Raw genomic sequence first — 13,263 nt, forward strand, 5'->3', positions numbered from 1 at the left:
CAGGTGAGAACCACATGCCCAAGAGAGAACTGAGAACCCTTCGCTAGGTGCACCTAATGTTATAACTTGGTGCACCTAGGTGCACCCAGGTGCATGAATGTTAACAAGGTAAATTACTTGCACTTGTAAGTAAAAATAGGTACACAAGTGCAAGTAAAATGTATTACAAGTGCAAGTAAATTGTACACTGAGCATCAATACTAAATGCACCTAATGTTATAACTAGGTGCACCTAGGTTGCACTTTTGTGCATTAATGTTAACAAGGTAAATTACTTGCAAGGTAAATTACTTGCACTTGTAAGTGAAAATAAGTGTGTAAGTGCAAGTAAAATGTATTACAGGTGCAAGTAAATTGTATACTGAGCATCAATACTAAGTGCACCTAATGTTATAACTAGGTGTACATAAGCGCGCTCGTCCGCACCTGAGCGCTCCCATATATATATATATATATAATAGTTACGCCACCGGTTTGTCTACAAACCGACGTCGTAACGTTAATTAAAAAATTTAAAAAAATAATCATATGATACGACGTCAGTTATATATATAACCGACGTCATATGATTTGTTTTGTTTTTTAGACTTTATTTTTAAAGACATATAATGTCGGCTTTTTTGGAAAAACCAACCTTATGTGTTTTTGAAAAAATTTATAAATTTTTAAAAATATTTAACGTTTGTTTCATCGAAAACCGTTGTTATATTCTCAATGTAGTAAGTGATTTCTATAGTAGTGGCTCCAGTATTTGTAACATTGCTTCACTAGCAAATTTCAGAAGTTCATCTTACACGTACAGTAAGGTTTTGAAGGTTGAGATATTTACAATTGAAAGAGTAATATCTTTGAACACAGAAAAGGCTTGGGTTGAGTACTGGGAGATAATTCTTATGGTAACTACACCTTTCCAGTTTCCATGACAAATTTAGTAAGCACACAATTTTTCATGTGAAAGTTTGATTACATTAAGCATGAACTGTGTTGGGGTGTTTGGCAAACGGTTGATAGCTTATAGCTGATAGCTGGTTGGTTTAGCTAGTAGTTGATGGCTGATTGCGTTAACTGGTTTGATCAGCTGGTCGTATTAGCTGGTTATAAAAAACTGTTTGGTAATTAGCTGTTTACTAGTAGCTGATTGAATGTAAAATGACATTTAAGGGTATGAGTGTATTGTATTATTTCAACCTTTAAATATAAGTAAACTCTTATTAATAAATAATTATAAAATTTGGATATCACCTATACTTTTCTTAAGGACATAAGTTAATTATTTTTGTGTATTTAACTCTTATTAAATTATACGAGTATTCTAAAATAATTTTTATTACGTATTTATTTTCTATTATTATTATTATTATTATTATTATAAAATAACAAACACACCACCCATTTAAAAGTAAATCTCATTGATTTCAAAGGATAAAATAGTTAATATACCCATTGTTCCCAACAAGCTGATACAAAAATCTACGTTCATTAGCTTTTCAATTTTCAGCTTATTAGCCTAATAAGTCAAAGCCAATAAGCCATTTACCAAACACTTCAAAATAGCTTATTGATTGGTCAAACAGCTAAAATTTGGCTTATAAGCCAATAACCAAACACCCCCAACGTTCTCTTAGCCTCTTGAATATGATACCAAATTACTTTTTCCTAAAATGGAGCTTCATAGAAAAGGTACCAAAAGCATCCAGAATTTAATAATCTGGGATGTTTAATGGCACAAACGAGCATAGAGTTGTCACAAAATATAAAGGAACCTTCGTTGGGATTAACTCAATAAAGTAATAACCTAACAAAATTGCAAATATCATCAATACTTTAAATCTATATATATAATACTCCGTACTTTATAACATAAATTAGTATGGTATAAGAAAACTATAGTGGACAATTTGCAGGAAATAAAGTGTCATTACATAGTAGAATTGAAGATATAATCAATATTTTAAGTCTTATATATAATACTTAGGAGTTAATTCCACCAGGTCCCTTATCTTTTGGTGACAATTTCAAATTTAGTCCAAAATTATCGTTTTTGCTATTTAACATCTCAGACTATTATTTTTTGGACACTTTTAATCCTCATTACTTTTCCTATTTTTAATAATGGTTTTTTTTTATATCTTTTCATATTTTTCTTTTGTTATTTTTTCGGTTTCAACCAGTTTAATTGGTTTAGGACTTAGGTAACCTCTGATTTTTAGTAACCATATTTTTCAACCAGTTTAACTAGAAAAATTAATAAAAGAAAAATATGAAGAGACAAAATGCCCCTATTAAAAAAATGAAAATTTATGAGAATAACTAAAAGTGTCCAAAAATAATAATCTGAGATATTAAATGGAAAATCTGAGAGTGAATTTAAAATTGTCAACAAAGATAATGACCCCTGGTAGAATTATTATTAATATGAAGCTAATTATATTAACTACTTGGGGATTGGTTGACAAAGAGAGTACCCAAATAATAATCCAACAAATTGAAGCGGAATCACTCTATTTTACTCTTATTTAATTAAATAAATTAGTAGTTACACCAAAAAATGATACATATGTATTTCTTTAATACCATGAAAAAAATAAAAAAGAATAGTTTGAAACCAATCATATTAACTACTTGGGGATTCGTTGACAATGAAAGTACTCAAATAACCCATTACCCAGCAAATTGAAATGAGAAACTACCTTTTAATATCTCTGGAATACATAATATTTTAAAATTTCAATTTTTTATTAATTAATTTAATCTTTTTTCTTAAACTAGGGATTTCTTTATCCACAATAACTCATTCAACAATAATGGTTGAACCAAATGAACCCCAAGCAGAACACCTAAAGGAAAGTCCATAGCTCCTATATCATAATCTCATTACATGATGTTGTCATCTATGCTACCAACAATATCCGAATTGCAAATAACACATTACCAACAAAAAGGAAGAGAACAAATAGTAAAGATGAAGACAATGACAATGTTACTCAAAAGAGAATTAAGAACACTTAGAAAAAATTCAAATTAAAAGTAGTATTTATTTAGACTATCATTTTAGACCAAATATTTAGACTATCAATTTTACAAGGTTGCAAACATTTATTTTAGTAATAATTATAATGAATTTTATATATTATCTTGGATTCAAATACTTTGAGTTAGATATTTAAATAAAAAAATTCGACATTTAATTGCCCATGTATAAACTTCTCCTATATAATCTTGCATTGATATACTTTCAAATATTTATTTAAATATAAACATTGGGCATTAACTCATTCGCGCAATAAGCGTATAAAACTAGTATATACTATAAGAACTAAATTCTCGTAACTTGAATCGTCTCATGGGAGAGTTTGCCTTTGATAAAAGACTAAAAGAACAATAGAAAAGGGGGAAAAGGGTCAAATAGACCCTCGAACATTTCATAAGAAGTCAATTAGGTCCACGAACTTTTAAAACGTGCAATTAGACCCTCAAACATGTCAAAATAAGGCAATGAAGCCCACGAACAGATAATTGACCTGTTATTACCGGTCATTTGGATTTTCCGGCGACCGGCGACACTTTCTGGCCACCGACGACACAGTCTGGCGACCGGCGACGACCGAATCGTCGCCGGTCGCCGTCTCCGTGAAGAAGGCAACCAGAAATGGCCGCCTTCTTCACGGAGAAGGCGACCAGATCTGGTCACCTTCTCCGTGAAGAAGGTGACCAGAACTGTGGTCGCCTTTTCCGTGAAGAAGGTCACCAGATCTAGTCGCCTTCTTCACGGAGAAGGCAACCAGAGTTCTGGTCACCTTCTTCACGGAGAAGGTGACCAGATCTGGTCGCCTTCTCCGTGAAGAAGGTGGCCATTTCTGGTTGCCTTCTTCACGGAGAAGGCGGCCATTCGCCGGAGACGGCGACCGGCGACGATTCGGTCGTCGTCGGTCGCCGGACTTTGTCGTCGGTGGCCGGAAAGTGTCGGCGGTCGCCGGAAAATCCAAATGACTGGTAATAACAGGTCAATTACATGTTCGTGGGCTTCATTGCCTTATTTTGACATGTTTGAGGGTCTAATTGCACGTTTTAAAAGTTCGCGGACCTAATTGACTTCGTATGAAATGTTCGAGGGCCTATTTGACCCTTTTCCCTAGAAAAGGAAATGCATTGTAAATTTTTAGATTATAAAATACATTGTGTGCTGTGTTAGAATTCCAACGCTCTGGTAATGTGATGTAAGGATTTGTATGCTAAACAAAGTTGGCAAATTAATAACAAGAAGAAGAAGAATGAAATTCGTTGAATCACACAGAAAAATATACAGTTTATTCCCTCCGATTTCAGAAAATCTCACTAAAACAATGATATTAACATCTGCAGAAAAATGCCAATTTTCAAGCTCTCTCAAGATTCTCTGAAACAGTCTTCATCTTGGGTCGAACCTCTGGGTCTCTCTCGGTACACGCAAGAGCTACATGAAATACGGCCAACACCTCCTTCTTGGCGTGCACTTCTTGAAGCAACAGTGGATCAACCAAATCCGACAGCGCCTTCTCCTCTTCGAACCCTCTTCTCACCCACCCTACCATGTCTAGAACCTCTGTGGAGGTCGAGGTGGTCGGGGGCGAAAACTCTGGAGATTTCCCAGTAAGCAATTCAAGCAGGACAACTCCAAATGAGTACACGTCCCACTTCTGTGTAGGTCTGCTACCCGGGATCCAAGCCTCTGGCGCTCGATACTTGTTGGTACCCTCTGCTTGCACTGATTTGAAATAAGGAAGGGCTCCTCCAATAAGGCCACCGGACGATGGAGGGTTGTTGCCAGTGATGTTGATCAGCCGGTTGAGGCCGAAATCAGAAATGTAAGGTTGAAGGTCATGATCTAGGAGAATGTTGGATGGCTTTATATCTCCATGGATGAATTTTCTGGGACTGCATTCATGAAGGTAGGCCAAGCCCCGTGCTGTTCCCCTTGCAATTTTCAGTCTAGCTGACCAGGTTAGGCTGGGCAATGGCTCACCATTTCTCCCTGTGTAAAGGTATAAGCACATGCTGAGATGCAACAATAACAAAAATTGCAAACTTGATACATAGTGCAGTCTAAAAAACAGATACTCCAAAGATCAATAATTATGGGGTGTTTGGGAAATGGTTGATAGCTTATTGGGTTAGCTGGTTTGACAAGCTGATAGTATTAGCCTGTTGTAAAAAAGTGTTTGGGAATTAGCTGTTTACTTTTAGCTGATTGTATGTAGAATGACCTATAAGGGCATAAACATGTGCTAATTTATTAACTCTTAAATTACTTTTAAATTTTTATTTATTGGGGGGCAAGGCAGATGAACGACAAGAGATAAATGTTAGGAATGACAGGATAAAATGGTCATTTCATAATTAAGGCCAATCAGCTAACAAAAAATCCTACTCTTCTTGCCTCAATAAGCTAATGTAATAAGACATTTTACTAAACACTAGCTTAAATAGCCTATTGACAAGTCAAACCAACCAAACTTAGTCAAACTAGCCAAAATTAGTTTATCAGCTATGTTTTATGTTACTAGACTTCTGCAGCCTACAGAGCAAAAATAATACAACCAGTCATAAAATTATTGCACCAAAGATGCCATTGCCATTTCAAAAACACTACAAGGTCCGAGTTTATAAACCAGTGTACTCAGGTGCCAATTAAAGTCGAAATCCATTTAGCCAGATTGGAGAAACCCAGACAAGAAAAACAGTTGTGTAATAGATTGCAATACGAAATAACACATCAAGAAAATAGGATTTCAATGAATAATGGATATGATCAATTCCGTTCAGTTTCAGTAAAATGAAAAGGAAAAGTATGCAAACTCAAAGCCCTTTCTCCCTCCAAATTAGCTTCCTGAAAGTGTATATTCGGTGCACGCCATCACTGAATCAAGTATTAAATTTTTCTAAATATTACAACCTGACATATGCCATGTATCCCTGAAGAGTGGATCACTAAATTTTTATAGTGGTAATGAACTACAAGTCAATTCAAAGCCTAACTCTGGTCAGTCATCAAGTAGCCTTTCACATGGATCATAAAGACTAATGATTTTCTCACTTGTCTATAAAGAATTAAGAATTAAAGATGCTTTTCTATTTTATTATAATGTTTGATCACAAGTGAACTCATGTGTTATGTTAGGAAATTCTTTAATACAAAGGAATCAATAACACTCTGTTGTAAAATTAAGAATCAGCATTTGTTAACGGTTCCCATGTGGATGACATAACATTTATGCAGTACTAACTGAAACCTATTACTACTGCTTTACATTCTTAGTTTTGATTGAACTCTCTAACCATAATGTTCACTAACAACACATGAAGTGAGAAGTAAAGAAATAGTATTTCTTTACAATTCCGTATGAGTTTAAGCTATGGCATTACCTTTCTGCTCATAGTCTGCAACTTAAAAGATCTGTGTCTATCCATTATAATAAGTTGGGAGTAGGGAGTCCATGAATTCTTTCTATCTTTTCATTCAATTTTACTAGATAATAATTCCACACCATAGTCAAAAAACAAAAACCCAAATCATTATAGTGAAAGATAAGAAGCAAAGAAATCATAAAAATGCAGATCAGCAGTTCTCTTAAAAAGGAATAGAGAAAATTTCACTTTCGGTCCCTGACTATTATACATGAATCACATTTGGTCATTGACTATTAAAATTTTATAATTAGGTGCATGACTATGTAATTTGTATCACATTATGTCCTACCGTCCAATTTCCCGGCCAAATATTGCCGAAAGTGCTCCTTTCTTCTGGAAGGAGCACTGCATTTGCTTATTCAGGAAGGAGCACTTCTGAAACAACACTACATTTGCTTCTTGCTTCTTTCGGAAGGAGTACTTCCGGCAATAGTTGGCTGGAAAATTGGACGGTAGGATCAAATGTAATACAAATTACATAGTCATGCACCTAATTAGAAAATTTTAGTAATTAAGAACCAAATGTGATTCATGTATAATACTCAAGGGACCAAAAGCGAAATTTATTCGAAGGAATATAAGTAAAGTCAAAGAACCAAATGAAACACACAAAAAATCCTTTTGAATAGCAGGACTTACCATGGAGAGCAGAAGCCAAGCTCCCATTGGATATGAAATCAGTGATGAGAAGCTTCTCATCGGGAGCCCAGTAATAAGCCCTCAACCTCACAATATTAGGATGCTTCACCCTTCCAATTGCTTGAACCTCAGACACAAACTCCTTATACCTCTGTTCACCACCTTCCCCCAATCTCCTTACTGCCACTGGCATACCGTTCCCAACCACAACCTTATACACTATCCCCAACCCGCTCTTCCCCAAAACATATGCAGATGCCCTCAGTAGCTCATCAAGCTCAAAATCAAACCCCTTATCAATAGCCACAAGGTCTCCCTCACCACCACTCCCTCTAGGACTAGGAGTGCCCTTTTCGGACTCGACTTCAGAATCATTATTCTGAAATTCACCAGCACAAGGAATAATACCACATGACTTTCTCTTCTCATTTCCTCCAAGCTTCCCTTTACCAGCACAACTACACCCACCAGAATCTTTCTTTTTCCAATAAAAGTAAACAAGCACAAGTCCTATGAATGCCACTACAGCTGCATTTGCTACACATATTAATATAATGAAACCTGGTTTAAGCCCTTCTTGGGGATTATTAGTTCTCGAATTTCCTTGTGGCAATCCTTGATTTCTAGGTGACACATTTACCGAGTCATTTTTACAAGACTTTCTTAGAGGAAATCCACATAGCATTGGATTATCCAAAAATGCAGTTGGGCCTTGATTTGCAAATGAACCAGTTTGAGGAATTTCACCACTTAGACTATTGTTCCTAAGATCAAAACTAACTGTGAGAGGTAAATCACCTAAGGACTTTGGGATCTTTCCATTAAAATGATTGAAAGATAAATTAAGAGTTCCGGACAGAGATTTCAATTCACCTATATCTCCTGGAATTGAGCCGTTGAATGAATTGGAGGACAGATCAAGCTGCTCTAAATTCGAAAGCTCCGGGAAAACCCCCGCCGGAATCTCGCCGGAGAACTTGTTCTTCGCCAGAATTAGCCTCCGTAACTGCCGACAATTCCGGAGGTTCTTTAAGAGCGAACCTGAAAGCGAGTTGTTCGATACATCCAGGTTCTGAAGCCGAGGAGGATTGCAAATAGAAGCCGGGAGTGGCCCGGAAATGTTGTTATCGTAGAGAAAAATGCTGTGCAGTGAGGTTCCATTGAACAGAGGCTCCGGTATAGAGCCATAGAGATTATTACCGTGAAGATTGAGTCGTCGGAGATACACTAAAGTTCCGAGCTCCGACGGAATATACCCTCTGAGATTCTTCCCTGAGAGCGCGATTCCGACGACACGTGGCTCCGCAGAGCCGGATACATTCGTGCAAGCGATGCCAGTCCAGCGGCACGGCGTATCATCGTTCTCGTTCCAGTCGGAAAACGCCCTGCCGCCGCCGTCCACGGCGGATTTGAGAGACAGCAAGGAGAGACCGTCGGAATTCAGAGAAACAACACCGCAAAATTGCAGGTGAAGAGTAAACAAATGGAAAATGATAAAATATATAATTGCAGACATCACTTTGTTCTTCTAGGGATCAGTGATCGCATTATACCCCGCAAGGCCCGGCCGTAATGATAAAGCTTCCACACTTTCTGAGCAAAATCCAAACAAAAACAAAAAAACGCTTGTCTCCTTTCTGAATTAGTTGGGAGTTGGGACCATAAGAAAAGAAAAAAAAGCTTTTGTGCGGAGGAGGACGGCGGCGACTATTTTTAAGCCGCCGTTTGGATGGGCGGCGACTTGACGGAGATGGAAATGGAGGGATGAAATGCAGCAAACTGGCAGATGCATTTATGGACTGTGAACACACTTAATGCTCATATGTGTGGTTGAAATTGGGTTCATTATTGAATTTTTTTCACTTCACCTTCAAAATCTACTGCATTCCATCCATACTTTAATTGATTTATAACTTTTCAAGAGTTAATGGGATCATGGATCCTCCAATCATCCTTAATCAAATTTCAAGAGTTACATCATTAATTTTGAGTATGGAACAATCTTAAATTTCCAAAATAACTTTAACACCCATTAAAAATAAAAATTTAGGTACACCCAAAAAAATTCTGAGATTCTCCAAATATACTACTTTGATCATGTTTAATCCTAAACGTTCAAGTTAATCATACATAATTCTTCAATTTTTAATTTGATCACTCATTTGATCTATCAACTTTCAAATTTTAACTAGAGTTTATTATCGAAATAGTTCCTAGACTATTGTGAAATTATCAATTTGGTTATCCACAATTTTTCTTGCCCAATTAAGTCATAGACTTTGAAAATTTAACCTATTTGGTCCTCCGTTTATTTTGGTGTTAGACCTCCGTCAAATTGGGACTAAATTGGTAATTTTGCTATCGTCAAGGGACCATTTCGGTAATTAATTTTTGACTAAAATGGTCCATTGACTATAGTGAAATTACCAATTTGGTCCTGATTTAACGTATATCAAACAGTAAAATAAACGGAGTACCAAAATGGTTAAAATTTTCAAAATTGATGACTTAATTGGACAAGAAAAATTGTTGAGGATCAAATTGATAATTTCGCAATAGTTGAGGAAGCATTTCGGTAATAAACTCTTTTAACTATTATTAAAATTTATATACATTAAAACACTATTAAAATACAATAAACAAAATAAAAATTATAAATAAAAAACATAGGGGTAACATGTAGTCTAAGTGTAAAAGGGAAATTTGTTTTTAAAACCTCCACCTACATGCACTATCCCATGGTTGGTCAAAGTCGCTATATATACAACATGTGTGCAGTGCCTATATATTTTTTAAAGTTGTGAATAATTATTTAATATATTCGATAAAGTCGTCAACAATGTTAAACTAACTTGTGAAAAAATAGTACCGCTGTCAGCTGTGTAGCAAATAGCAATGTTGAGCTAACAGGTTATGATATAGTGACGTAATATTGCAATATAAAGATTTTAGATTTATTATTTACTTACCCCGAAAAATATCATTATTATAACATTTTATTTTTAATTAAATAATCAACCAAAGAAAGATCTATTCAATTTATAATATATATGTTTGGTTCAACTACCTGGAGTTGAAATGGTTTAGCATTATGGAATAAATTCTTTAAATATGAATTATTTTAAAATTAAATTTATAAAAAGTGAGAAAAACGTAACATTTGATCTATCTTTTGAATTTCAATTGAGTAAATATGGCATGTCCTATTTCATATTGTATTTTTTATAATTAATAAGTGGCTTTAAAAACAAAAAATAAAAAATAAAAAATTGTAAGTCTCTTATACTTGATACCATTTCAAAACAAATGGTACATTGTCACCACAGAACCAATGCAAAGTTTTAGCTTGTATGTGGTACAAATAGCACCGGTGCGGTGGTTTCAATTGTTATCATAGACATTTCATATTCTTATACTTAAATTTAAAGACATTATACGAAACAAAATTTAATACTCAGAATAAAAAAACTACAAAAGCAAATAGTGTTTCTTTGTTTGGCATAATAATAATAATAATAATAATAATAATAATAATAATAAGTCCCGAGGTTTAGCATAGTTGGTTAGTCGTTTGACTTAAATGTTATGATTGGAGGCAACAGTGTGGGTGATCTAAATTGGATTTCTTGTGCGCACACGAAGATTAGGATCTGACCGGTGGGCTGATTGCGCGACTCGCGGTTTACCTCCGCAGTGACTCTAAGGTAAGGTCCCGTGAGTTTAAGATTAGTATGACAAAACAGGGATTATCTATGTTTTTTAAAAAATAATATTAATATTGATAAAGGAATTAGGGTTGGCGGGGATCTAATGTCTCGTCAAAAGATGGAAAGATCTAACAACCAGAAGGCAAAAGGGAGAAGTAGAGGAAAAGCAATGGTGGCTGCTTTTTTCAAGTGGATGGGTGTGCAATTTGGAGTTTAGTATGCACCAATCATGCTCCGCTGATGTACTACACAAGTCATTATCTTGAATCGACCTTTGTTTTGTTTGTTTATGAATTACTCCGTTTTGTTTTTCAGCTTTGCTTGTTTAATTTAATGCAAAAACAATGTTTTTTTTAGGCAACAAGAAAATTAGTAGTTGAGAGTGAGAGTTTATACGGAACAAACTATGTTTTTGTATAATAGCATGTAAATTAAACATTAGAAATAAATTATGTATAATGATTCTTTCCATTCGTTCATTATTTGAATCTCATTCTAGGGCACAAAAAAATAATGATCCTGTTTAGTAATATAGTTAGTTTATCAGTCAATTTTGATTTGTATGACCACTATTACTTGTTTGACTTGGTTAAACAGCGAATATGAGTATTTGGTTAATCAATTTTTTTTGTAATAAGTTATTGCTCCAAAACACTAAAATTTAAGAAGTTGCTCAAATCAACTTTTTCTAATCTTTTTTTTTAAAATGAATTATACCTTTAAATGTCATTTTGCATGTAATAAGCTATTAGCTAACAGCTAATTTACCCATATCTTTTTACAACCAGTTAATGCTATCAGCTAGTAAAACATGTTAACACAATCCACTAACAGCTATTTGTCAAACACCCCAATAAAACAAATAAAGCAATTGAATTTGAATCTTGTAGTAGGTTTAAAATCCATCCAAATATCTAGCATTATGCATTTAACAAATATAATTCGTTGAGAAAAGTAACATTTCAAAATTAGTTTTGAGACTTAATATTTTTATTAGTTATATTAGTTGCTAGTTGATTGAAATAAAGGAAAAGAATTGAGGAAATAAGGATTCCATAAAAGGTAGTGATAGATCATCTAGGATACTTCTCAACTTTGAGCTAATGAAAAGTAACAAGATAATGGGATTGATATGCACCGTTCACCGTTAGATGGGACGCCAAGTGGGTAATAATTGTTTTTTTTTTTTAATAAATTGAACTAATGTAGAGTGTACAATAATAAAAAACTTTTTCGTTAAAAAATAAATAAATTGTGCGTAATTTATTACAAAGTTAAGTTAATGAATAATTGTTTGAGGACATTTATGTATTGAAAGAGATATATTTAAAAGTACTGATAAACTAATAAAAAAATTATCAACGAACACTTTTATGAATAAATATAATTTATACCTATATTTCTATATTTTTGCATAATAATATTAGCTTAATATATTGACCCTATTTGGTAACATAGTTAGCTTATCAGTCAATTTTAATTTATTTGGTCATTATTAGTTATTTGACTTGGTTAAACCGTCAATATAAATGTTTGATTAATTAATTTTTTGTAACAATTTATTGCTCCAAAATGCTAAAATTCAAAAAGATGCTCAAAGTAATTTTTTCGATCAACTTTTTGAGAAAGTCATTTTGTATGTAATCAGCTATCAGCTAACAGCTAATTTACCAAACATATTTTTACAATCAGCTAATGCTATCAACTAGTCAAACCTACTATTCCACTGACCATATCAACTAACAGTCATTTACCAAACATCCATTGTCATTATTGAATTTGATAATAGATTCGAATTTTCATCCAAAAAAAGGTTTGAAGATTGTTTTTTTCCCCGGAAAAGTGGTCGTGTAGTTATATTGCAATTTTCAAAGTATATCCAGATTATAATTAACTCAAATTACGACAGTATAATCGCAAATTATATGGTGGACCATGGTCGGACCGTGGTCATGGCTGATGCTGCAGTTGTGTTGAACGGATATTGCAGTTGTGTTGAAAAGATACTGCAGTTGTGTTGAAAGGAAACTGCAGTTACGCGGAACAGAGGTCATTCATCCACCACCTCCCGTATAAAGGAAAGGGTTTGATGCCACTAGACTACAAGGTCCTTAGCCGTTAAGTTTTCTGTTAAATATTCTCTTTTCCATTAATATTCCGTTAACTTTTAACTTACCCATTAATTTCTATATGAAAGGTCTTAAGTTCGAACTTCATCCCAATCAAATTTGACATAATTAAGTTCCTCACTCTATTTTACTCTTATTAAATTAAATAAATTAGTAACTATAACTAAAAATGATACATATGTATTTCTTTAATTTAGAATTATGTGCCTCCAATATCTTTATTTGAAAAAATTATTCATTACCAAAAAATTAAATTAAATAAGAGAAATAATTTCATTAGGTATATTGTCTTTATTTTCTCCCATGCAAAGATTCTTTACATTCAAATTTATCAATTGATA

General features: G+C 34.0%; 1 protein-coding gene across 1 annotated transcript; it reads right to left on the reverse strand.

Moving 5' to 3' along the window:
• Positions 1-4,186: 4,186 nt before the first annotated feature.
• Positions 4,187-8,939, reverse strand: LOC116027712 (receptor protein kinase-like protein ZAR1). The gene is made up of 2 exons (XM_031269433.1): positions 7,087-8,939; positions 4,187-5,011 (listed from the first exon to the last, which is right to left on the reverse strand). Exons 1-2 carry the CDS (start codon positions 8,600-8,602, stop codon positions 4,377-4,379), a joined length of 2,151 nt encoding a protein of 716 aa, XP_031125293.1. The 5' UTR covers positions 8,603-8,939; the 3' UTR covers positions 4,187-4,376.
• Between the last annotated feature and the right edge of the window lie 4,324 nt (positions 8,940-13,263).

The sequence above is a fragment of the Ipomoea triloba genome, chromosome 8, assembly GCF_003576645.1.
Source record: "Ipomoea triloba cultivar NCNSP0323 chromosome 8, ASM357664v1".
Taxonomy (NCBI): Eukaryota; Viridiplantae; Streptophyta; class Magnoliopsida; order Solanales; family Convolvulaceae; genus Ipomoea; species Ipomoea triloba.